Below are 27,525 nucleotides of genomic sequence, written 5' to 3' on the forward strand. Positions count from 1 at the left end.
TTGGGTATCTTAATGAGTTTTTTCAGGCTAGAGGGCAGAGTGCAAGTAACTGGTAAAGCAGCAGCAGTTTTATTAACAGGGAGAGGGGGGATGTTCAGTTTTTTTGTGGTTTATACAGTAACCCAATTTTTTTATAACTGCTTAGATAAGATTAATGAAGTGATCTGGTTTTTGTTTTGTTTTACCTCATACTGTCAAGATCACAGAGTGGTCTAGATTGATGTAGGAGCTCTGTGAAATTGTTTATGTCCATCAAGGAAAATACCTTGCCTATCAGTGAGTGCCAGGCCAATGACTGATGCCACCTAGACCTAGCTGAGAGGACCAGACTAGTTCCCAAGGTTAGTGGTTGCTTTTTTCTTATTCAAGCATACATTTTAAAAAATGATTTAATGGGTGACTACAATGATGGTCTTCATATACCTGAAGGGCTGTCACTTGAAAGTAAAATAGGCTCATTTAATAAGAATTCAGAGGGTGAAGTTGGGACAATGGGTAAGTCACAGAGTGAGCAAGTTTCCACTCACCATAAAAGCTTAAAAAAAAATGAGGCCCTCAGTAGAAAGAATTCCAGTGACTTGACTTCTGAACGGAGGCTGGAGATATAATGGGTTAGGATATTATAGACATAACTAAGGCACTGATTAGAAGCCTGGACTAATTGCCTTCAATTTGTATGAAGCTCTGTTAAGATCTCCCAAAGCTTGCTTGGCCTTCCAGTATCCTTCCTGTGGAGTTCCCAAGAAGAATCAGACAGTGGCTCCAAGCTATTCTAGGTCCTTTGAGGATTCACAGTCTAGAAGTGGAGACAGACAAGGAAGCAAACATCTGCAGTGCAGTGCATTCCCTCCTCCCCCAACTGCAGTAAGCTCTATCCTATTTTATGTCTCTATGGATTTGCCTGTTCTGGTTACTTACGGGGCTTCCCCTGTGGCTCAGGGGTAAAGAATCTCCCTGCTATGCAGGAACGATGGGATTCCCAGGTGGCTCAGATGGTAAAGAGTCTGCCTGCAATGCGGGAGACCTGAGTTTGATCCCTGGGTCAGGAAGATCCCCTGGAGGAGAAAATGGCAACCCACGCCAGTATTCTTGCCTGGAAAATCCCATGGACAGGGGAGCCTAGCGGGCTCCATAGGGTTGCAAAGAGTCGGACACGAATGAGCGTCTTCACTTTCATGCGGGACCTGCAGGAGATGCTGGTTTGATCCCTTGGTTGGGAAGATCCCCTGGAGGAGGGCATTGCAACCCACTCCAGTATTCTTCCCTGGAAAATTCCATCAACAGAGGAGCCTGGCAGGCTACAGTCCATAGGGTTGCAAAGAGTCAGACTGAAGCGACTTAGCGTGCATGCACAGGTACTGCATATAATTGGAATCATGCAATATTTGTCCTCTGGGATGGACTTATTTCCTTCAGCACATTTTCAAAGTTCACCTCTGTTGTAACATGTATCAGAATTTCACTCCTTTTTATGGTTGAATATTATCACATTGTATGCATAGATTACATTTTATTTGTCCACTGGTCTATTGAGTCAAGCCAATTTTATTTTGTTTATTTTTTTTATATTTGTTATTTATTTGGCTGCACCAGGTCTCAGTTACGGCACGTAGCATCTTCCTTCGTGGCATCTTTAGTTGTGGCATGTGGGAGGTTTTGTTTTTTTTTTTAGTTGCAGCCTGTGCACTCTTAGTTGAGGCCTGTGGGATCTAGTTCCCTGAACAGGGATCAATCTCAGGTCCCCTGCTCTGGGAGCGCAGAGTCTTAGCCACTGGACTACCAGGGAAGTCCCAATTCAAACCAGTTTTGAAAGGAGCTTCTTTATTTGGGGAAAAGCCAGGTGTTTGCAGGAAGGATATTGTTTGCATGATAGATGAATAGAGCAGTGGAAAATGGAATTGTACAGGATTTGGGAAATAATTAGCGAAGTTTTATCACTGCTTGAGGGCTCAAGAGCACAGAGAGGGGAGCTGTGGCTGATGGGGCTGCTGAGAATGGTAGAACTGAGTTAATAAGAGCCTTGTATGCCATGCTAAGACTATGACCTTTTTCTTATAGACAAGGGAGACACATTGGAGTTCCCTCCCCCACCCCAATCAAAATCTGTTTATTTATTATTTTTTCTCATTATACAAATAATACATGCTTGTGGTCAAAAAGTCAAACCATACTGAAATCTAAACATTGGAAGGAAGAGATTACCATTTTCTTACTCATATCTCTAACCACTATTAAAATTTTGATGTATATCCCATATTAAAACTCACTAGCTGAAGACCACAAGAACCATTTAAAGTTAAAATTAGGTTCATTTAGCTTGCTGCAGCAAGGAAGAGCCCACCCCAGGAAATGTATAGGGATGTGTGGGGGAGGGATATATCATTAAGAAGGTATGAGGAAGAGTTTATTACAAGATCTGAGCTTATGCTGGTGGATTCTAAGGAGTCTTTAGGGAAAGCAGGAACCTGTCCTAGATTGGGTGCTGTCAGGACACAGGGACAATTTGGTAGATCTTTGATAATTTTTATCTGGATTGCCAAAGGATTCAGATTGGGCAAGAGCTATCATTGGTAAAGAAGCTGTAATCATTCTTGTAGGTATAAGAGGAAGATTTTAGCCATTTCCATGTCTTCAGTGGGGACTTGTTTCACTACAGTCTCAGAATGACCTTGTCTGGTTATTGTTTATATCCTGTAAGGCCTAACTTGATGTTTTGTTAGGAACATTACAGCCTGTGTGCTCAGTCATTCAGTCGTGTCTGACTCTTTGTGACCCTGTGGACCGCAGCTGCCAGGGTCCTCTGTCCATGGAATTTTCCAGGCAAGACTACTAGAGTGGGTTGCCATTTCCTACTCCAGGACATTACAGCCTGGAGTGAAAATTAATAAAGGTAAACCTCACTAAAGTGGAAAGATTGAGGGCAGGAGGAGAAGGGGAAGACAGAGGACGATTGTTGGATGGCATCACCGACTCAATGGACATGAGTTTGAGCAAGCTCCGGGAGATGGTGAAGAGCAGGGAAGCCTGGCATGCTGCATCCCATGGGGTCCCAGAGTAGGACACGACAGTGACTGAACAACGCTAAAATGGAGTTGGGAGGCCAGAAGGGGGAGCTCTCACACACCTATCACTGGATCCCCGAAGGAAGAGAAACCGTGTCTCTCCAGTAGAAGCCACGCTGCTACCATCAGAAGGAGGGGAAATTTTTGTTGTCTTTGCCTGGCAACAGCCCAGCCAATGAGAAAGCCACTATATTTCAAACTCCCGTTTCCTTCAGTGGACCTTCTGGTTCTAACAGCTCCTCCCACCTTTCCCTTCTCTGTAAGAGTTTTCAGTCTTGTTTTACTAGGCTTACTTGTGGCATACCACAGTTGTGTGTCCTGAAGATCCCCCACAGGGTCACAAGGAGTCACACATGACTGAAGTGATTTAACACACGCAAGCTCTTCCCAAATACACTCATTGTGCTGGTAAAAATAACTGGTTGTTTTTATTGTTTTAGGGTAACACTAGCTATCAGCTTTCAGATTATCTTTTTACTTTCTCAGTTCCCTATTTTAATCCAGGGCAGATGAAGTCAGCCTGCAGGATATTTCACTCTGAAATTCAGATCTACTGTCAAGATTCCATTCATCAGAAGGTTGTTTAGAGAACATTATCTGCTGTTGAACTAAAGTCAGAGCTTCATATTCCTTTTTTAGTAGATGAGCTGTTGGATCAGATGTGACAATGGCTTTATGGCAGTATTTATGCGTATGGGGAAAACATGTACAGGCCAAAGTACCTGACTTCCTCATTTCTTGTTTTCTTAAACATTTTGGTATTATTAAAGATTCTGGAGAAACCTATAGAAATGTAAGTACATTTTTCTTTTACGATAATATATATTCTACATTGAGAGGTCAACATTATATCCAGAACAACTCTATTCTGATCATTGCCTGCTCAGGTTTGTGAAATGTTGAAAGAGTTTCGAAGGCTTGGGTGGCATTCACTTACCTTTCCCATTACTTCTCTACTGCAACATATAGCATCCCCCTTCCTCCACTTTGATGGAGACAGAAACATCCCTTCCCGGGTGTGAAATGACAGGGATGTTAGACTTGTGAATGCCTTGTCTGTTGTGGTGTAAGCCATATTAAAAGTTGTTAGTAGGGAATCCCCTAATGGTCCAGTGGTGGGAACTCCATGCTTCCACTGCTGGGAGCACAGGTTCAATCCCTGGTTGGGGAACTAAGTTCCCCCAGGGCACATGGTAAGGCCAAGAAAAACCAAACTGTTATTAATTGAATTTAGGCTTCCCTGGTGGCTTAGTGGTAAAGAATCTGCCTACCAATGCAGGAGACATGGGTTCTATCCCTAGGTCAGGATAGATTCCCTGGAGAAGGACATGGCAGCCCACTCCAGTATTCTTGCTTGGGAAATTCCATGGATAGAAGAGCCTGGCAGGTTACAATCCATGGGGTCACAAAGAATTGGACACAACTTAGTGACTAAATAACAACAAATTGAATTTAGTTAACCAGAAATCAACTGATGGTGGAAAAGATACTAGAGGGGACTGGGTGGCACTCAAAGGAAAGTGGATGCAAACCCAACAGTTAGTTTTATTACATGTTTTAGCTAAAAGACAAGAAAATCACATTAGGCGTTAGGTATTATACCCAGGACTAACTGAAGACAAAAAGTGGGAAGCATCCAGTAGGATGCTTGGAAACATGTCTGTGGGTTGTTGGTGCTCCCTCCATCAAGAGGAGGTCTCTATTGTGCTTCCAACACAGAGGGTACAGGTTTGATCCTTGGTCAGGGAACTAAGATCTCACATGCCATGTGATGCAGTCAAAATTTTTTTTAAAAAGTAGAGTCTATGTCCATGAATGGGAGTGGGCTTTGACTGTGTTGTCTAATAGAAAAGATAGAAGCAATTTTGTGTGACCTCCAGGTGCCCCTGGGACACTCACTCTAGGAGACTTCTGCAGTCGTCTAAGAGATCTGCGTATCCTGGAGTTGCCATGTGGAGAGATCATGTGAAGATGAAGAAGGGAGGGAGGGAGGGAGGGAAGTGGGGAAAGGGAGAGAGGTGAAGAAGAGGAAGAGGAAGAAGAGGAAGAGGAAGAAGAGGAGGAGATGAGAAGATAAGAAGAGAGAGAAGGGAGGAGAAGAGATGGACCTGAGGGCTCTAGCTCTTTCACCTCCCAGTGGTTTCAGTCTCTCCAGCCCAGGCATCAAACATGAGCAAGGAATCCTTTGAGGTGATTCTAGCCACAATCTGACTGTGACTGCATAAATGCTAACTGACCTTGGTCATTCCTCAAGTTTTTGAGCTAAAATAAAATGATTGTTATTGTTTGAAAAGTCACTCTTTTGGGACGGTTTAATATGTTTCACGAGACAACTGGAACAATGAATTGATGATGGCTTGTGTCCCTCTAATTGAGAGACTTGAACCCAGGGATCAATACCTTGGAATTTTACTGTTGTGTAACTTGATACCAGCACTTGCTTGGGTCCTTTTTATTGAAATTTTCTCTGATCATCTTCATAACCTAAAAGCTCCTGGTCTAAAAGTATATAGAAGCTGGCTAGGTGACTGATGAAGACAGTAGCCATGCATACCTTTTGGTGATAAGATTGAACAGCTTTCCCTCATTTATTATATTTAGTACTATTATCAGAATAGAGGGGAGTAATATATTGTATAAAGGATTAATTTATACCTTTAGCCTGAGAGCATTGAAAAAATCTCTCTACTCTTTCAGTTCATAAAATGTATTAGATATATTACCATTTGACAAGAACCTTCAAATCTGGAAACTTGTAAGTGAAATCTTTTGTACCCTGTTACTGTATGTCTTTGTATACGAACATCAGTATGCTTCTTTTAACTGGAGAAATACACCATTGAACATAAGTTTATTAATGATTTACATATACAGAGCACAAGGAATTATAGCTATCATCTTCTAATAACTTAAAATAGAGTATAATCTACAAAAATGCTGAGTCACTATTTGTACACCTGAAACTAATATAATATTGTAAATCAACTACACTTCAAATAAAAATAAAAAATTCTTAAGTAAAAAAAAAACTTACACAAAATTTAACTTAAAACTGAACTTTTTTAGCTTGTAAATTTTCTTTTATCCTAAGTTTGGCAAACATAAGAGCCCTCATAACCGTTTGGGTCCATTACAATGTGGAGAATGTGAAATAAATGTAGTCATTGCTATTAGGTTTCTTTCTTTTTTTTTTTTTACTGAAATAAAATGCGCATAACATAAAATTAACCATTTGAAAACATACATTAATCGCATTTAGTACATCTTTGGGCTTCCATGGTGGCTCAGACAATAAAGAATCAGCCTTCAATGCAAGAGACCTGGGTTTGATCCCTGGGTCGGGAAGATCCCTTGGAGGGGAATGGCTATTAACTCCAGTATTCTTGCCTGCTGAATTCCATGGACAGAGGAGACTGGCAGGCTAAATCCATGAGGTGGCAAAGAACTGGACACGACTGAGTGACTAACACACATCTACAATGTTTTGCAGCCCCTGCTTCAAATAAATAGGTCTATTTGATGCCTACTTGGTGGAAAGTTCTTAAGCAGTGCTTCTCAAAACATGGCTTAGGCATTCCTGTGGTTTCTTATGTTCCTTTTTTTGCATTCATATTTAGAATATGACAGTATCTCCTCTTCTGTTTCTTTTGTGATGTATCATAATTCAGACAAATGCTATGTCAAAATGTGCTGAATTAATTATGAGAATTCTGAAATTAGTTTTAAATTCTGTAAGTAATACATGAATATGTTCTTGTAAAAGATGAAAACAATTCAGAGCTTAAGGGGCGCCAATTCTTATCCTGTCTTTACACCACTATTAATGCAATGTGTATTTTTCTAGACCTTTTTGCCATGCCTTTATATACTTATGAATTCTTATAAAATATACATTTTTATAAAAGAAACATTATTCTGTATCTTTTTTTTGCAACTTAAAAAAAACCCAACCCACCACTGGATTTATAAATCTTTTAAACTACTGCATGTATTCTGTAATATGAACTATCACAAATAATTTAGCCATTTACTTAAAGTCCCAAGCCCTCTCTGTTATGCAGCTGGACCGCACAACGCCTGGTGTTCAAGGGATTTTTAATTACCTCTTTGGAGACATAGTTTCTCCCAGAAGAAAGGTTCTAGGCCTGCCAAACATGCTAGTGTTTTCCTAGCATTGTTAGCAGTTAGGGAAATCACAGGGTCACAAGAAAGGTGTATAATAAAATGGACTATATCACGCCATATTATCTTCCAAAGTGGCTGTACTAAATTTAAATACCTATGTAGAGATTTTAACTACCCCTTGGAAAAGAGACCTTCTCCTAGAAGGAGCTTGGCCAACCCCGCCCCGCCTCCCGCCCAGACCCGCCCCGCCTCCCGCCCAGACCCGCCCCGCCTCCCGCCCAGACCCGCCCCGCCTCCCGCCCAGACCCGCCCCGCCTCCCGCCCAGACCCGCCCCGCCTCCCGCCCAGACCCGCCCCGCCTCCCGCCCAGACCCGCCCCGCCTCCCGCCCAGACCCGCCCCGCCTCCCGCCCCGCCTCCCGCCCAGACCCGCCCCGCCTCTTCAGCACTAGCCTCGGTCCCGCCCCTTCCGCTAGGAGTTCCCGCCTCTCGGCCGCGCCTGGCCGGGGGGCGGGGCATCGGCCAGCCGTGACGTCACTGCCGGCTGGACGCCATCTTGCTGGTTTGCGGCCGGTGTTGGATGTGGCGGCAGTGGTGGTGAGGGCGTGGGGAAGGGTGGGGTGAGGGGGCGAGGCCGCGGCGGGGGCGGCGAAAGTCTCCTCCGCTCAGCCGCACCGCGTGGGACGGCGCAAACGCGGTGCCGGAGGGATGTCCGCTTTCTCCGAGGCGGCGCTGGAGAAGAAGCTGTCGGAGTTGAGCAACTCGCAGCAGAGCGTGCAGACCTTGTCCCTGTGGCTCATCCACCATCGCAAGCACTCGCGACCCATCGTCACCGTGTGGGAGCGGGAGCTGCGGAAAGGTGAGTCGGCCGCTCCTCGCCCCCCGGCCTTTTCCCTGGCGCCTCCGGGACCCCCCTCCCCGCGCTCCTTGGGATTCCCACTCCCCCAGCGACCCTAGCCCCCGGGTGCCCCGCACCGCCCCTACCCGGCGCCCCGGGCTCCCTGGCGTCGGTGGGCTGCCGGCGAGGAGGAGCGGCGTGCACCGCGCTTCCTGCGAAGCGATGTTTAGTAGGTGTTGTTGGATAAGATATAAAGGATTAGTGCTACTGTTTAACGTGGAAACAGTAGCCAGGGGCTCAGGACTCCACTACTAATTACACTCAGAAATTTAGCAGTCAGGTTTTTTTTTTTTCATTGTGTACAGTCTAATGGAGGATAGGGGGAAGGGCAAAATTGGGAAGTATGGAAAGTAAAAGATTGTTATGGGGTTGGGAGATGATTTTATTTCTATAACAAAACTATCTTGTAAAATCAAGACAGGAATCAGTTTTTAGACTGGGGGAGTCTAAAATAAGATGCATGATGTAATGGAAAGAATCCTGAATTTGTGGATTTTAGAGGACTGTAGATTCTAGGAGGACCTGGATTAGGGAGATTTCTTAATTTCTGGATTGCACGTGGCTCACCTGAAAATGTATTAGTTAAGTGATCTAAGGTACTTTCTTGGTCTATTATTACACGTCTTTAGGGTAGTGTCTTTATTTTACAAAGCATTCGATAGTTCTTCTGTAAGTGAAGTTAACTTTTTTCCAGCTGAAATCTGCTGTCACTAAAATATCTAGAAGAATCATTTCATTACTGCAGAGCAAATTTTTCCAGGAGAACCGACTGTATGATGGTGCGACTGAAAATTAAAATATTTGATCTGCTTAGTCTGGATTTATACCTTAATTTATTGGATAAAGAGAGTAGACTCTTTAATTATTGTTTCAGGCATCCGGATGTACCTGATATTATGAATTAAGCATTTTAGCTAACAGTTATTAATCAAATAGATGCTTGTGTACTGATCCATATGAAAGCCATATGTTGTATTAATGCCCTATCCAAATTATTTATATAGAAAGGAGACAAGCTGTGATTTTCTTGTGTATTTGCTTGTTGTTAATTACTTAGAAAAAACTGATGTAGAGTCCTGTTTTTCACTTCATATGTTAAGTGTGTGTTTATTGGCCCTCATGGAGAAATTCACTTGTGAGTGGCCAAAAAGGTTTGAGAAACACAGACATAAATGTCTGGAAAATAGCTATGAACTTTGAGAAGGCAGGAATTATCTTTGCTTATCTACCTTATTAGATATGAAAATCAGCAACAGTTTTATATTGTTTATGTTGGAGGGGAGGGAGAAAGAGGAAAAGGATTGTTACCCAGACTATTCTTAAGAACTACCACAGATCAGTAGAAAAGTGGCCATTACTGTTAAAGGCATTTCACATAAGCAGAAACGTGAAAGACCAGTAAATGATACTCATCTTACTAATCAAGAAGACATAAATCAATGAAGTACTGCATTAGACAGTTTGGTTTGCAAAGTTTAAAAGTATAACAGAGAATTCCCTGATGATCCACTGGTTAGACCCCAAAGCTTTCACTCTGGAAAGTGGGGAGAGTACTGAGTTTGATCCCTAGTCAGGGAACTTAAGATCCTGGAAACGCAGGGAGCATGGCCCTGCAAAATGTATGACAGTGCCAAGGATTGGTGAGGAGGACAGGAAACAAGAACTCTCTTATACTGCTGCTAGTTGTGAAAAAGGAGATGAACTTAGTAACCTCTAATGAAGTTGAAGGCATATGTCCTTTGACCTACCAGTTCTATGACTATATCTTGGAAACTCAAGAAATTATTGTAGCCTGTTAATAAAAATAGAGAAACAGTGTAGACATCTCATTAGAGTATGGACAAATGTGTTTTTACATTCATACAATATTAATATAATACAGTTTTCATGAATTAACTAGATCTACATGAAACAACATGACTGAATTAAAAAACAACAAACAAGCAAAATGTTAAGCTAAGAAAGCAAGGTGCAGACCATTATGCCATATAGTGAAAGTCTGAAAACATGCTTGACCCCATAGGCCAAGATAGTGGGAGAGAGGAAATGAAAACAGATCTGTGTAGTACATAGTACATATATTTGAAACATTTTTTGAAACACGAGGGAAGATGATAAGATTCTCTGTTAGCTGAGTTTGGGAATGTTTTCATAGGTTTAAATATTCCATAAATAGAAAAAAATAAAGGCATATAAATAGATGCTTTAGGGGAGAGAAGTGTTGGGTGTTGATGGTGAAGATAGAAATGATGGTAATTGTGGAGGTGATCACGCTGCTGCATTTTTCAGTGTGATGTGGGATTTTCTGCCAAGTGTTGTCCGTGACATGGTTGTGCCTTTGTAGGGCACACGTAACCTTTATGGCCTCCCCGTTCTCTGCAGTTTTGCTTATCAGCTTTAGGATCCTTTGTTTTCTTTAGTATAATGATGATGACAGTAATTTACTGAGAACCAGGCATTGTTTTAGACATCTTATTGTGATATCTTGAATCCTCACATTATCTCTGCAGAATAAGTATTTTTACAAAGGATTGATCAAATTTGGAATGTCAAGAAATAAACTAAGGAAAATTAGTTGAACATTTTGTATTAAGCTTCGCATTTTTTAGTTTCTTGAAGTGGTTAAATGACATTGGTAGGGAAAAGTACTGATCAAAATGTAAGAACCAGTAGGTGAAATGCTATGTCAAATGCAGTTATGATGATTTCCCCTGCTTGTCTGCTTATCTTTGTTTCCCTGAAAGAAAGATAATTTCTTTTTGGAGAGATGTACCCCAGGGCCCCTAAGAAGAACAAAGTAGCTGTATCCTTGATACATACAACGCAGTGTAACCAAAAACAGAAGTGAGCATTTTCTTGTTTTGTAACAGCTCTGTTGAGATATAATTACCAAAATAATTAGAGCTCTATTGAGATACAATTAACCTACCCTATAAGCATTCAGTTCAGTTCAGTTCAGTCGCCCAGTCGTGTCCGACTCTTTGCGACCCCATGAATCACAGCATGCCAGGCCTCCCTGTCCATCACCAACTCCCTGAGTTCACTCAAACTTACGTCCATCGAGTTGGTGATGCCATCCAGCCATCTCATCCTCTGTCGTCCCCTTCTCCTCCTGCCCCCAATCACTCCCAGGATCAGGGTCTTTTCCAATGAGTCAACTCTTTGCATGAGATGGCCAAAGGACTGGAGTTTCAGCTTTAGCATCATTCCTTCCAAAGAAATCCCAGGGCTCATCTCCTTCAGAATGGACTGGTTGGATCTCCTTGCAGTCCAAGGGACTCTCAAGAGTCTTCTCCAACACCACAGTTCAAAAGCATCAATTCATTGGCGCTCAGCTTTCTTCACAGTCCAACTCTCACATCCATACATGACTACTGGAAAAACCATAGCCTTGACTAGAAGGACCTTTGTTGGCAAAGTAATGTCTCTGCTTTTGAATATGCTCTCTAGGTTGGTCATAACTTTCCTTCCAAGGAGTAAGCATCTTTTAATTTCATGGCTGCTCACCATCTGCAGTGATTTTGGAGCCCCCCAAAGTAAAGTCTGTCACTGTTTCCACTGTTTCCCCATCCATTTCCCATGAAGTGATGGGACCGAATGCCATGATCTTTGTTTTCTGAATGTTGAGCTTTAAGCCAACCTTTTCACTCTGCTCTTCACTTTCATCTTGAGGCTTTTTAGTTCCTCTTCACTTTCTGCCATAAGGGTGGTGTCATCTGCATATCTGAGGTTATTGATGTTTCTCCCGGCCCAGCATTTCTCACGATGTACTCTGCATATAAGTTAAATAAGCAGGGTGACGATATACAGCCTTGACGTACTCCTTTTCCTATTTGGAACCAGTCTGTTGTTACTAAGAACAAAGCCAGTGGAGGTGTTGGAATTCTAGCTGAGCTATTTCAAATCCTAAAAAATAATGCTGTGAAAGTGCTGCACTCAGTATGCCAGCAAATTTGGAAAGCCCAGCCGTGATCACAGGACTAGAAAGTGTCAGGTTTTCATTCTGATTCTAAGAAGGGCTATACCAGAGAATGTTCAAGCTACCATACAGTTACGCTCATTTCACATGCTGGCAAGGTAAAGCTCAAAGTCCTTCCAGCTAGGCTTCAACAGTATGTAAACTAAGAACTTCAGATTTACAAGCTGAATTTAGAAAAGGCAGAGGAATCAGAGATCAAATTGCCAACATCCTTTGGATCATAGAAAAAGCAAGAGAATTCCAGAAAAACATCTATTTCTGCTTCATTGATTACAGTAAAGCTTTTGACTGTGTGGATCACAACAAACTGTGGAAAATTCCTAAAGAGATGGAAATGCCAGATCACCTTACTTGCCTCCCGAGAAACCTGTATGCAGGTCAAGAGGCAACAATTAGAACCAGACATGAAACAAGGGACTGGTTCAAAATTGAGAAAGAAGTACATCAAGGCTGTTTATTGTCACCCTGCTCATTTAATTTATATGCAGAGTACATCATGTGAAATGCCAGGGTGGATGAAGCACAAGCTGGAATCAGGATTGTGGGGAGAAATATCAGTAACCTCAGATATGCACATACCACCACCCTTAATGGCAGAAGTGAAGAGAAACTAAAGAGCTTCTTGGTGAAAGTGAAAGAGGAGAGTGAAAAGGCTGGCTTAAAGCTCAACATTCAGAAAACTAAGATCATGGCATCCGGTCCCATCACTTCATGGCAAATAAATGGGAAAAAAGTGGAAACAGTGGCAGATTTTATTTTCTTGAGTTCCAAAATCAGTGCAGATGGTGACTGCAGCCACAAAAGTAAAAGACGCTTACTCCTTGGAAGAAAAGCTATAAGAAACCTAGACAGTGTATTAAAAAGCAGAGATAATACTTTGCCAATAAAGGTTAGTATAGTCAAAGCTATGGTTTTTCCAGTAGTCTTATGTACAGATGTGAGAGTTGAACCATAAAGAAGGCTGAATGCCAAAAAATTGATGCTTTCAAATTGTGGTGCTGGAGAAAATTCTTGAGAATTCCACGGACATCAAGGAGCTCAAACCAGTCAATCCTAAAGGAAATCAACACTGAATATTCATTGAAAGGACTGAAGCTGAAGCTCCCATACTTTGGCCACCTGTTTTGAAGACCTGACTGATTGGAAAAGACCCTGATGCTGGGAAGGACTGAAGGCAAAAAGAGAAGCACGGAGCAGAGGATGAGATGGTTAGATAGCATTACTGTCTTAATGGATATGAATCTGAGCAAACTCTGGGATGTGATGGAGGACGAAGTCCATGGGATCACAAAGAATTGGACTTAACTTGGTGACTGAACAACAGCAGCAATTGTTTTAGAATTTTTAAAAATACAGTTAATATGCTATAGCATGTAGAAAGCTTTTAATGATTAAGAATAATTTCACTTTATATATTTATAATTGATGCCTTAAAATATGTTTTCTGCCATCACTGTGCTGATGATTCAGTAATTTTTTTTTCTTTTTTAGCAGTCTGAATGCCACTGAATGGTATTTCTTGAGCACATCAAGCATGTTCAAAACAACAGTTTATCATCTTTCCCCACTCTTGTCCCACTTCCCTGTTACTCTTCCTATATTTCGTATTTCAGTGAAAGGAATTACTGTCTACTAGTTGCCTAAACTCAGAACTTAAAGGTTGTCTTGATGCCTTTCTTCATACATGCCCCACCTGCAACTTTTTAAATTACTGTTCTAACAGTATTTTTGTGTGTGTCCTATCCCACCCTACTGCCTAACTCCTCAGCTTTTTTTGTTGTTAATATTTATTTATTTGTCTTCATCGAGTCTTAGTGGCATACAGAATCTTCTGTTGCAGGGCTGGGCTTCTCTCTAGTTACAATGGAAGGCCTCTAGAGCCCGCAGGCCTGGTTGTTATGGTGCGTGGCCTTAGTTGCCTCACGCCATGTGGGATTTTAGGTCCCCCACCAGGAATCAAACCCATGCCCCTGCATTGGAAGGTGAATTCTTAACCAGTAGACCACCAGGGAAGTCCCATCCACCTCTTTTACTAGCGCTCTTGAAGTAATTTTACGTCTAGGTATGTATTCACAAGAATTGAAAGCAGGTTTTCAGATGAATACTTTACAAGAATACTTATAGCAGTACAATTCACAATACCCAAAAGGTGAAAACAGCCTGACTGTCCATCAGTGCATGAGTAGATTCATGTGGTATATCCATGCAAAGAAACATTATTCTGCCATGAAAAGGAATGAAATGCTGATTCATGTGCAATGTGGGTGAACCTCAAAAACATGTGAAGTGAAATTTATATGAAATATCCAGAATAGATGAATCCACAAAGAGAGAAAGTCATTGCCAGAGACTCGGAGAGAAGAGGAATGGGAAATGAATGACTTGAATGGGTATAAGGTTGTCTTTGAGAGTGACAAAAGTGTTTTGGAATTAGATACAGGTGATGGCCGCACAACTGTATGATAAATGTCCCTGGGTTATATATATACTTTAACATTGTTAATTTAAACTTACATGAATTTCCTCTCAATTCAGAAAAGATACAGGGAATTCCCCAGCAGCCTAGTGGTTAAGATTGCACTTTAATTGTTGAAGGTCCAAGTTTGATCCCTGATTGGGGAACTAAGATCCCACAAGCTGCACAGTGTGGCCAAAATAAAATAAAAATTAATAAAAAAGATTTAAAAAATTTAAAAAGATGATTTAACACCTTTTTGTATGTCTTTATATTGTCTTCACAAAGTACATTTTGTATACATTGTGTGCCCATCATAAGATTTTTAGGAACTTCTGACATGTTAAGGCCAATAATGAACTCTAATTACAAACATTGACCTGTTTGAGGAAGACTTGGAAAAATTTCTAGCTTTTTCAGTATGTTATATTGTTCTGCTCTTCCCATATTTATCCATTCTTAGAGAAGTGGTTCTGAAAGTGTGGTCGCTAGATCCCCTTTGGTGGATCACCAAGACCCTTTTAGGAAGCATATGAGACAAGGTAAAAATTACTTCAAATACTACTAAGATATTCTCTCTCTCACAGCCCTTTTTGCTGTGTTGGTATGTTCTTTGATGGCGTAAAAGGAAAGGTAGGTGAAAACTTGTAGTGCCTAATAATTAATCAAGGCGGAGGCACCAGACTGTACCAGTAATCATTGTATTTTTCAAACTGCATGTTCACAGCTAAAAAATGTCACTCTCCTGACTGCTGATCACAGTAGCTCAGCTTACTGATTTTGTTAAATCTTAACCCTTGTGTGTGTGTGTCTGTGTGTGTGCGTGGGCTTTTTTCATTATGGTAAAATATATGAAACATGAAATTTAACACTTTAACCTTTTTTTCCCTCTTTATTTTAGTAAAATATGCATAATGTTGATTTACCATTTTAACCATTTTTTTAAGTGTACAGTTAAGTCGATTTGCATTGATTTGCAACTGTCATCACCATCCTCCTCCAGAACTTTTTTCATTTTCCCAAGCTGAAACTCCATTCCCATTAGACAGTAATTCCCTATTCTCTCCCACCCCTGGCAGCCACCCATACTTCTGTGAGTATGAATTTGGCCACTCTGGGTTGGCTTGTTTAAGTGAAATCATGGAATTTATTCTTTTGGGAGTGGTTTATTTAACTTAACATAATTTTCCAGGTTCATCCATGTTGTAGCATGTGTCAGACGTTTTCCCTTTTTAAGAGCTAAATAATAGTCTTGTATCTATATACCAGATTTTAGTTAATCATCTGTTGATGATGGTAGAGTTGCTTCCCCTCTTTGGCTATTGTGAGCAACCCTGGTATGAACATGATTGTACGAGTATCTGTGTTTGAGTGCCTTCAGTTCTTTCGAGTGTGTGCCCGGAAGTGAAGCTGGAAAATCCTGCGGCGATTCCGTGTCTGGTCTTGTGGGGAGCAGCTGCACTGTTTTCCGCACTGACTGCGCTGTCTTGTGTTGCTCCTTGCAGTGTGCCAGGACTCCAGTTTCTGCACATCTTCCGCACACAGTGTTTTCTGTTGTTGTTGTTGTGTTTTTTTTTGTTTGTTTTGAAAAAAGACATTCTAATGATTATGGAGTAGTATCTGTGGTTTAATTTTCCTTTCCGTAATAACCAGTGAAGACTATATATGCAGGTGTTTGTTTCTGGCCTCTTTATTCTATTCTGTTGGTCTGTACATCTGTCCTTATGCCTATACTATACTATTCTGATTACTGTTGTTTTCTCTTAAGTACTGAAATCAGGAAATAGTCTTTTAACTTTAATTTTCTTTTTAAGATTGTTTTGGCTATTGAGGATCAGTTGGAAATCTATCTGAATTTTAGGATGGGTTTGGCATTTTGACAGGGATTCCATTTAATTTGTAGGTTAATTTGAATATGGTTATCTTAGTAGTATTAAATCTTCCAGTCCATGAAAATGAGATATATTCCAATTTATTTGTATCTTTTATTTCTTGTTATGGTTTTCAGTATACAAGTCTTATACCTGTTTGGTTAAATTTACTCCTAAATATTTTATTCTTTTTGATAAAATTATAAATAGAATTCTTAGTTTATTTTTTCTATTGTTCATTGTTAGTTTATAGAAATGCAATTCATTTTTTAATGTTTTATATTCTGCACGTTTGCTGAATTCATTTATTAGCTCTAGCAGTTTTTTGTGGACTCATTAGGGTTTTATTTACAACAAGTAACATCGATGATCACAGATAATTTTACTTCTTTGCTTCTAATTTGGATCTTATTTCTTTTTCTTGCCTGATCGCTCTCACTAGAAGTTCCAGTAGTATGTTGAATAAAAGTGGTGAAAGTGAGCATTCTTTTTTTCTGGATTGTAGGGGAAAAGCTCTCAGTGTTTGACTAGAGAATCGCATTAGATGTGATTACATGTCTTTTAAATAATCTGTGTAACAAAATGAGAAGTATACATGAAGTTCTGTATACTGCACATTCTGGAGGAAATACACCTGTGTGATTGCGTTCTGAGCTAAACCAGCTGCTTTTTCCATGGAATATCATTTTATTTGAAAAAATTGACTGATGAGAGAAACTGCGATTATTGAGACATGAATATTTGCCAGATGTTTTCTCAAAATGACTGTAATGAATCTGTTTACTCAAGGAAGATAACTGACAGTATTTGTCACCCATTATACAGTTTTCAAGCAAAAACTAGAATTTTGGAAAACTTAACGTGCCGTCTTGAGCCCAACACCTTCTCAGTGCTTTTAAACACTTTTCCAATGAAATCAGTAGTTATACTTTTGCAAAAGTAATTTTTAAAAATAATTACCTAATAAAATGTTGAGCTTTTGGAATGCTTTTGTAACTCAGTAAACCAGTGTTTATCAAGAAACTAATTTGTGATTTACAAAATGATAATGTAAGTCAAAGATCCATTCAAAGAGCATGGTAGATTAAAGTATTTTAATGTAAGAGATTTTTAGAAGTTCGCTGATAGGTTTTTAGATTCCATATTGCAATTTAGAATCTTTTAAAAAACTATGGCTTTTTGTATTTTGGTGTAGTTTCAAAGAATATCCGAAACTATCTGTAACTGTTGAGACAGTTTGCTCTTACCAAGGTTATCTGGGTGTGGCCTGCTTTTTTTCATTGCTTTCAGTAAAACAATCTATTGTAGTATATTCTATAGGGAGACAGATAGGAGAATCCATCTATATTCTGTTGAGGTAGAGATTTGCAAAAATGTAAAACAGTATGACTCACAAGATTTCTGGGGAGAAATGTATTTTTTAAACAAATGCTATTTGTATTAACATGTAATTTTAAAGATTATGTTAAGAATTCCTCTGTTTCAATTTTTAATAAGGTACATATTGATGGGTATAAGAACATGATGGGATTGAGACCAGAAAGTTTGAGAGCTGTTTTCTGATTAACAGAGACCATGAGTTCTTCATATCAATTTTATTTTAGCTCATCTTGCCTAATTCAGTGTAGTAATTGTTTTCATTTTTAAAACTCTAGCTTTTAGATTCTTTTGGAGTTAAGTAACTGAAATTGATATTAATGTCTATAAATAAATAATGTAGAGTGAACACTAGATTTTCTCCTAATCACCCTCTTCTGGAAGTGCTGGTGTAGTGATTTTTTAGCCCCCAAACATGACATTTTTAAAATTAGTGTTTATTTTTCTATAATTATAGATTCACAGTCAGTTTTAAGAAATAATACAGAGAGATCCTGCTTACCTACTGCCAGCTTTCGCCAATGGTAATATCACAGAAAACTAGTTTTTTAAAAAAAATCTCTGATATTATAGATCCTGCAAAACATCACAGCTATGGGATTGACATTGATACAGTCAAAATATGGAACATACATACCCATCAGCACAAGCAACCCCTCGTGTTGCCTTTTAGCTACATTCACCTCAATCCCAACACACCACTGTTTAATCCTAGTTGATCAAATTTTTCTTTATAAATTATGTTTTTAGTGTCAAGTTTTAAGAACTCTGATTAGACCTATTTTTCCAAACAGTTTGTTGTAAAATATTTATAGTTTTGCATGTAAGTCCATATTCCATTAGTTAATTTTTATATAAGGTGTAAAATTTAGATCAAGGTTTAAATGATCTAGTATCATTTGTTGAAAAGGCAGAGTATCTTTCCTTTATTGAATTGCTTTGCTCCTTTGTCAAAATTGACTTGAGCGTATTTGTGTGATTCTGTTTCTGGGTTCTCTGGTCTAGTCCATTGATTCACGTGTGTCTTCTTTCACCAGTGCCGCAGGTGATCTTTATTACTCTGTTAGCTATATGACAAGTCTTGAAATCGGGTAGGTTGATTCCTTGCAGAATTGTTTTAGCTCTTCTGGTTTTTTTGCCTTTCTCAACAGATTTCAGAATAATCTCGTCTATATCAATAAAGATTATTTTGCTTAGAGTTTTTGATAAGAGTTGCATTAATCCAGTTTAGGGAGAATTGGCACCTTAATTATGTCACTTCTAATCCAGGAATAGAGATATTTCCCCATTTATTTATAATTTTTGATTTTTTTTAATAACTGTCAAATAGCTTTCAGTACACAAGTCTTGTGTTTTGTTATGTTTACATTTAAATATATTGATTATTTGGAGCAATTTTAAAGGATATTATATTTTTAACTTTGCTGTTCACGTATTTATTGGTAATATATTGAAAAACATATTTCACTATGAAAGGCTGTATATTGTCACCCTGCTCATTTAACTTATATGCAGCGTACATCATGCAAAATGCCGGGCTGGATGAAGCTCAAGCTGGAATCAAGATTGCTGGGAGAAATATCAACCACCTCAGATATGCAGATGACACCACCCTTATGGCAGAAAGTGAAGAGGAACTAAAAAGCCTCTTGATGAAAGTGAAAGAGGAGACTGAAAAAGTTGGCTTAAAGCTCAACATTCAGAACACGAAAATCATGGCATCCAGTCCCATCACTTCATGGGAAATAGATGTGGAAACAGTGTCAGAAAAGTTATGACCAACCTAGATAGCATGTTGAAAAGCAGGACAACAAAGGTCCTTCTAGTCAAGGCTCTGGTTTTTCCAGTGGTTATGTATGGATGTGAGAGTTGGACTGTGAAGAAAGCTGAGGCCCAAAGAATTGATGCTTTTGAACTATGGTGTTGGAGAAGACTCTTGAGCGTCCCTTGGACTGCAAGGAGATCCAACCAGTCCATTCTGAAGGAGATGAGCCCTGGGATTTCTTTGAAGGAATGATGCTAAACCTGAAACTCCAGTACTTTGGCCACCTCATGAGAAGAGCTGACTCATTGGAAAAGACTCTGATGCTGGGAGGGATTGGGGGCAGGTGGAAAAGGGGACGACAGAGGATGAGATGGCTGGATGGCATCACCAACTCGATGGACTTGAGTTTGAGGGAACTCCGGGAGTTGGTGATGGACAGGGAGGCCTGGCGTGCTGCAGTTCATGGGGTCGCAGAGTCGGACACGACTGAGTAACTGAACTGAACTGACTGATGAGACTTTGGACCTTATCTAATTCTATTTTAGCCGGGTATCTCTGACACTACCCCATCCGGAGAGGGAGGTCTTTTCCATTACTGTTGGATGTGAATGGGGGTTTTAGCTTCCTGTGAGACTCACCCTGCTCCCACAGACGTGTAGGAGTGAATGTGTGGGCCCAGTAGTGCTGGACCATGGTGGAGGTCCTGACTTTCCCCTAGTCCTTCTGTGACACCACCCCAGTTAGGGGTGCCTCCCTGCTGCTGGGTGGGGTGGAAGCCCAGGCTCTCTGCTTTGCCTTCTCTGACACCACGCTGGAGAGGTGTTAACACTCCACATTACAGGCTTTGCTGGTGTGGGTGTGAGTGGGGCCACTGATTCTGTTTCTTTTTCCTTTCTGTAGTGTGTTTGGTTGGAGTAAGTAGATTAGTTTCTAGAAGTTTTCTGTCTTCTTAGGCTGCCCTTTTCCTACTCTTTTGACTACAGCGAGAAAGCTTTTGTTGGGGGGTTTCATATTTGCACCTGTTAGGACTTCTGAGTTGCTGTCCTTGTCAACTTTGAATCTGAGATATCTGAGGCAAAATGAAAACTCTGGGAAACCACCTTGTGTTGAACTCCCAAGGCCCCTAGCCAGTCTACCTTCTCTTCTTTTTTCCTGTGTTTGATTTATTTATGATGTCCAGGATTTGTAGTTTTACTTTGAGGAGCACTAGAAAAACATGTCTGCTCTATCTTCTCAAAAGCTGAAGTCTCCTACAAATTGGTCTCTATATTGGAATTAGGACACATCATTTGTTACTCTGAGACTAGTGTTTTCTACCAGTGTTTTCTTGTCCTTGATATTATAGGATATTTTCAGGTTTATGTGTTGTGTTAAGTATTAACAAGTTTATTTTAATGTAGCTGTATGCCAGGCACTTGTGCTTTTTATTGCTTTAAAGCATGCCTTTATTGTATGTGTTTTAAAATGCAATAGTAGGTAAAACTGCTAAGTAAATTTGATTGCAAAGAGGTCAGTTACCCTCACATTAATCTGCAAGTTCAGAGCAGTCTGTGAGAAATTTAACTCTTAATTCTGTAAATCTTCGGAAAATATGAATGTGCAGGAAGAGCTATGGCAGTTTTTGTCTTGAGAATTTTGACAGTTTTGACCGGAAAACAGTAATAGAAATAGTATGCCCTTCTTGGTATCCATGGAGACTGTAAAGACATGAAATGAGCCGAGTATGTTATTGGTACAGGAATAATAATATATATGGAAGACACAGAGTGGAGATTTGTGAGACCTATTTTATGTGGGCATTTGGCGAATTAGATGCTTGAAATTCATGGGATAAGAGATAGGAAGTGCTGTGTACTCAGCTGCTTCATGCTGTGTACTGAGTTGCTTCATTTGCATCCAACTCTTTACGACTCTATGACTATAGCCTGGCATCTGTTCATGGGGATTCTCGGGGCAAGAATATGGAGTAGGTTGCCATGCCCTCTTCCAGGGGATCTTCCTGACCCAGGGATTAAACCTGCATCTCTTTAAGTCTCCTGCATTGGCAGGCAGGTTCTTTACCACTAACGTTACCTGGGAAGGCCAAAGAGGATATTGACAAGTAATTCTTAGATTCCTAACTAATATCATCTATGCAATTAATTCAGTTGAATTACAGATACAGCACTGAAAAGATTCAACTATAGAGTAATATAAGAAAAAATATTTATTTATAATTTCTAGTTTGGGATCATGAATAAAGTATAGGCCATGAGTCGTATAGGAAATAAATAGATTTGGCCACATAAAATTATAAAATCCCCAAATGCAGAAAATACCAGGTTTCGGTTTTAAGCAACAGGTTCAGAGAAAATATTTGTACTATCTAAAATAGGAAAAAGCTAATATTTATAACATATAAAATGCTCTTGTGAGTTTTGATAAGAAAAAGCTCAGTAGAAAAATGGGGAATATGATGTGAATAGGCAATTTATAAAAGAAGGAAAATAAATAAATCAGTTTTATTAGTATATAGGGAATTACAAATAATAACACAATCATTTTACTCTGGGGAGATTGGCAGAGATCTTAAATGTTAGTAGTAGTATCTTGATGATGTAGAGAAATGAACAGTTTCATGTGGTAGAAATTCAAACAGTTGCAGTCTTTGGTGGGCAGCCTGACAATGTCTGTCAAAATTGAAACAACATACCTTTTAACCTATTACCTCTGCCTACTAGAATCTGTCCTGTAGACATACTTGCTCAGGTTTACAAAGATAAAAGATATTAACGATTTGAAACAACATATATACGTCTCATGTGACTACAGTTGAGTCACTCAGTCGTGTCCAGCTCTTTGCGACCTCATGGACTGCAGCACGCCACGCTTCCCTGTCTATCGCCAACTCCCAGAGTCTACTCAAACTTATGGCCATTGTGTCAGTCATGCCATCCAACCATCTTATCATCTGTCGTCTCTTTCTCCTCCCGCCTTCAATCTTTCCTAGCATCAGGTCTTTTCACATGAGTCAGTTCTTCCCATCAGGTGGCTAAAATATTGGAGTTTCAGTCTCAGCATCAGTCCTTCCAAAGAACACCCAGGACTGGTCTCCTTTAGGATGGACTGGTTGGATCTTCTTGTAGTCCAAGGGACTCTCAAGAGTCTTCTCCAACACCATAGTTCAAAAGCATCAACTAAGTAGTTATTAAAAGGAATGAGGCTCCTAAAGAGTTTGGTGACAGATCTGTTTATGAATACAAAAATGCTTTGGATATTTGAAGTGTGAAAAAACTGCAAAACATTATGTATAGTGTGATCTTATTAAAGAAAAAAATCCTCTGTATGGGGTATCTGTGGACATGTGAATGAGTATATGGTATTTGCAAAGGCACAGTTAATGGTGTGGAAACTCTACACTATAATAATGAGCTCATTCATGATAAGGGGGTGGAGATGAAAGGAAATTTCACTTTTTACACTCCAACTTAGATTTTTAACTGTTTATGATAGACAAAATTGTATACAGAAGTAGGAGACAAAAAGATTTTGAACTTCAGTGAACCCATCATCCAGCTTCAACATTATTAATGTTACATCTTTCTGATTTCATCTCCCTAAATCTTCCCTACCCTGATATTTTTTTCTGTGTTCTTTTTAAAGCAAAACCTAGACCTCAGAGCATTTACATATATGCATAATTAATAAAGTAAGCTTTATCTTAAATTTTTAGTGTAATTGTAAGAGCTCTGTCACACCTAACAAAGTTAACATTGTTGACTTAAAAAAAATTTTTTTGAACCTAGTTCATGTTCACTATCCTAGATTCCCTGAAAAATGTCTCTTTGTAGTTAATGTCAGAACAGAATCCAACAAGGTCCATTTATGACATTTGGTTAATAGGTCTCTTAAATTTGTGTCTCCCACACACACATTTTTTCATGCAGTTTATTTGTTGAGATTATCAGATGGACTATATAATTTCCCTCCTTAGGCATTTGACTGATTCAATCCCTATGCTGTCATTCTCAAAGAATACTTTCTTGCCTATTTTATGCACTTCTTGCTGCATCACATTAAGAGATCTCTAATGTCAAGTTTGTTTTCTGTTTAAAAGTGAGATTGATTAGGGGATTTAGTTGTTGTCATTGTGACTCTGTTAAAAAGTCCCCTGTCACCTTTCAAAGGCTTCCCAGATGGGGCAGTGGTAAAGAATCCACCTGCCAGTGCAGGAGACTCAGGAGATGTGGACTCAATCCCTGGGTTGGAAAGATCCCCTGGAGGAAGAAATGGCAGCCCACTCCAGTATTCTTCCCATGGACAGAGGAGCCTGGCAGGCTATAGTCCTTGGGACCGCAAAGCTCAGACGTGACTGGGCGCACACACACGTGCACCATCTCCTTTCACCAAGTGGTTTTAGCAGCTTGTGATGTGGTGGGTTAGACTCTTTATCAGGAGTTGCAAAATTATGAATTTTTAATTATTTCATTCTTTCTGTGTTTATTATCCAGAGTTATTTTCTAACAGTGGTTCTCAAAAACATGGGCCTCTGTAGAATCAGTATCACGTGAGTATTTGTTGAAAATGCAAATTCTTGGGTCCTGTCCCATAAACTTTGTCAGTAGGAACCAGTTATCTGTGTATTAACAGGCCCTCTAAGTGATTCTGAGCATGCTGAAATTTGAGCATTTGTGTATAAGAACTTCCCTTCATCAGCCATTGACTGGAATACAGTTCACACAGAAAAAGGAGGCTAAATGGCTCATTTTCCCCGCTTTGTCAACTGAATCAGTTACTTAGCAACCACTTTTTTAAGGTATTTTTTATGAACTTGCAGATTTTTAGATGATTATGTTTTAGATCATTGAGTCATCTTTTTGATCGTGGAGCATTGCCTATGTCCTCTGGATACAACTGTGGTAGTTTTTAAAATAGGTTTCTTACTTTTTATCATGACAAGATGTTATAGGCATATCTTATGTAGTTCCTGATCTTGTTAATAAAATATTATTTAGGGATTGTAGTAGGTGTTGATTGACTTTAGTGCATTTCTCTGAGTGCATTTAATTACTTCAACACTTATTTCATTGGTAAATGAGGATAATTACTCTGTAGGGTTGTTTTGAAGATTAAAAGAGATATATAATAAACTTCTAGAATAGTGCCTAGGTCTTAAGAAACTTAGTATTATTTTAAAGATACTATTTTTAATAGACCAAAAAAGTTTTAGTTTCAGTTCCACTCTGTATGCATAATGTGAACAAACAATGTGACATGTATTCTTGAGATCTTTTCCAGTTCGCATTGTCTTTTATAGCAGTATAGTGGTCTGGGGACCGGGAACAACAGACTGGTTCCAAATAGGAAAAGGAGTACGTCAAGGCTGTATATTGTCACCCTGCTTATTTAACTTAAATGCAGAGTACATCATGAGAAACGCTGAACTGGAAGAAACACAAGCTGGAATCAAGATTGCCGGGAGAAATATCAATAAGCTCAGATATGCAGATGACACCACCCTTATGGCAGAAAGTGAAGAGGAACTAAAAAACTCTTGATGAAAGTGAAAGAGGAGAGTGAAAAAGTTGGCTTAAAGCTCAACATTCAGAAAACGAAGATCATGGCATCTGGTCCCATCACTTCATGGGAAATAGACGGGGAAACAGTGGAAACAGTATCAGACTTTATTTTTTTGGGCTCCAAAATCACTGCAGATGGTGACTGCAGCCATGAAATTAAAAGACGCTTACTCCTTGGAACAAAAGTTATGACCAACCTAGATAGCATATTCAAGAGCAGAGACATTACTTTGCCGACTAAGGTCCATCTAGTCAAGGCTGTGGTTTTTCCAGTAGTCATGTATGGATGTGAGAGTTGGACTGTGAAGAAGGCTGAGCACCAATGAATTCATGCTTTTGAACTGTGGTGTTGGAGAAGACTCTTGAGAGTCCCTTGGACTGCAAGGAGATCCAACCAGTCCATTCTGAAGGAGATGAGCCCTGGGATTTCTTTGGAAGGAATGATGCTAAAGCTGAAACTCCAGTACTTTGGCCACCTCATGCGAAGAGTTGACTCATTGGAAAAGACTCTGATGCTGGGAGGGATTGGGGGCAGGAGGAGAAGGGGACAACAGAGGATGAGATGGCTGGATGGCATCACTGACTTGATGGACGTGAGTCTGACTGAACTCCAGGAGTTGGTGATGGACAGGGAGGCCTGGCATGCTGCAATTCATGGGTCCCAAAGAGTCGGACACGACTGCGCGACTGAACTGAACTGAACTGAACTGAATGGTCTGGGGTGAAGTTTGAGCTTTGGAAGAGCAGCAAGTCCACACTACCCAGGAGCCCTTTTCAGTATGTGGCTCACGTGCATCATTTAATATATAGCTCAAGTGTTTCCCTGTTATGACAATTGTTTTTTGGTAATTCTGAATCCCCTTCAGATTCTTGATCTTCCCCCAAAGTAAAGCTATCTACTGTGTGTGTGGATATGTTTAATTCAATAATATATCTTAGATATCTTTCTATATCTATATATAAATATATCTTACTTTTTAATAGCTATTCAGTTTAGTTCAGTCGCGCAGTCATGTCCGACTCCTTGTGACCCCATAAATTGAAGCATGCCAGGCCTCCCTGTCCATCACCAACTCCCGGAGTTCACTCAGACTCCCGTCCATCGAGTCAGTGATAGGTAGCAATGGTAGTTGGCTTTAACTGATTAACATTTGTAGTTCTTTGACCTTCCCATTCACACTGTTGGCTTATTCTTCTGTGGGGTTATGATTTGCGAGAACTCTAAAATGGAGGAGGGGGGGAATGGAAAATATTGGAACTGAATACATTGAAAATAAAGAGTAGCTGTATCTGTAAGAAAGTTTGTCTTTTCGTAACGTGAATTTGAAGTGGAGGTTTCTGAGAGTAGTGTAATTGCATTCCCCTTTCAGCTGGGTGAGGTTAAGACCAGAAGCTAAGTTAGTAGAACAAATAATTACAGACATAAAGGTTTAGCTCAAAATTTATTGATTCAGTAAATGTTGAGTAAATTATGACTTAGCTGCTGGGCTTGATTCCATAGATTGGTGCATGAGCCTGACAATTGTTACTTTCGATGGAATTTAGTTGGGAAGCACTAGATTAAATAAAAACAGTTAAATGGTTGGAATAAATGCTCCATAGGAAAAGTATGAGGTGGCATGAGAGCATATCAGGACTGCCTCACCAGTGTGTGGTGGGTGGTCAGAGAAAAACCAGAGGAACCCGTTTCACTGAGGTCTAAAGTAGGTGTAGGAGTCCAGGAAGTTCGGGCTTGAAGAAAGAATAGTGTTGAGGTGGAGTTAGATCTTTCTGGGCCTTTGGTTGTGGTAAGGATTTAAAATGTTATCTGGAGAACAATAGAAAATCTTGGAAGGATTTTAAGCAAAGGATGGGCTACCAAAAGTCTGAAGCATCCTGGCAGTGATGCAGGAATACGCCAGCACTATCCATTTTCACCCACCTCACCTGTTAAGAAGCAATCATCTGTGTTTGACTGAACTCTTTGTCCCATCTGGGATAGATAGAATCCATTTAAGAATCATCTGCTGGTTTTGTATTTTCTGTGGCAAAGAGTATTACTAAGAGGTTTCTGCCTTACAGCCACCTCAGTCAGTCAGTTCAGTCGCTCAGTCGTGTCCGACTCTTTGCAACCCCATGAAGCACAGCACGCCAGGCCTCCCTGTCCATCACCAACTCCTGGAGTTCACTCAGACTCACGTCCATCAAGTCAGTGATGCCATCCAGCCATCTCATCCTCTGTCGTCCCCTTCTCCTCCTGCCCCCAATCCCTCCCAGCATCAGAGTCTTTTCTAATGAGTCAACTCTTCGCATGAGGTGGCCAAAGGACTGGAGTTTCAGCTTTAGCATCATTCCTTCCAAAGAAATCCCAGGGTTGATCTCCTTCAGAATGCACTGGTTGGATCTCCTTGCAGTCCAAGGGACTCTCAAGAGTCTTCTCCAACTCCACAGTTGAAA

The 27,525-nt window shown here is 40.0% G+C and overlaps 1 protein-coding gene across 2 annotated transcripts in view; it reads left to right on the plus strand.

The window, feature by feature from the left end:
• RPRD1A (regulation of nuclear pre-mRNA domain containing 1A) overlaps positions 7,713–27,525 on the plus strand; it is a 66,045-nt gene continuing 46,232 nt past the window's right edge. For both annotated transcript variants that reach the window (XM_005696977.3, XM_018039602.1), the window contains exon 1: positions 7,713–8,045. In XM_005696977.3, the coding sequence (XP_005697034.1) occupies positions 7,895–8,045 (151 nt within the window). In that variant the 5' untranslated portion in view covers positions 7,713–7,894. The remainder of the gene's footprint in view (positions 8,046–27,525) is intronic.

This window comes from Capra hircus, chromosome 24 (assembly GCF_001704415.2).
Source record: "Capra hircus breed San Clemente chromosome 24, ASM170441v1, whole genome shotgun sequence".
NCBI lineage: Eukaryota > Metazoa > Chordata > Mammalia > Artiodactyla > Bovidae > Capra > Capra hircus.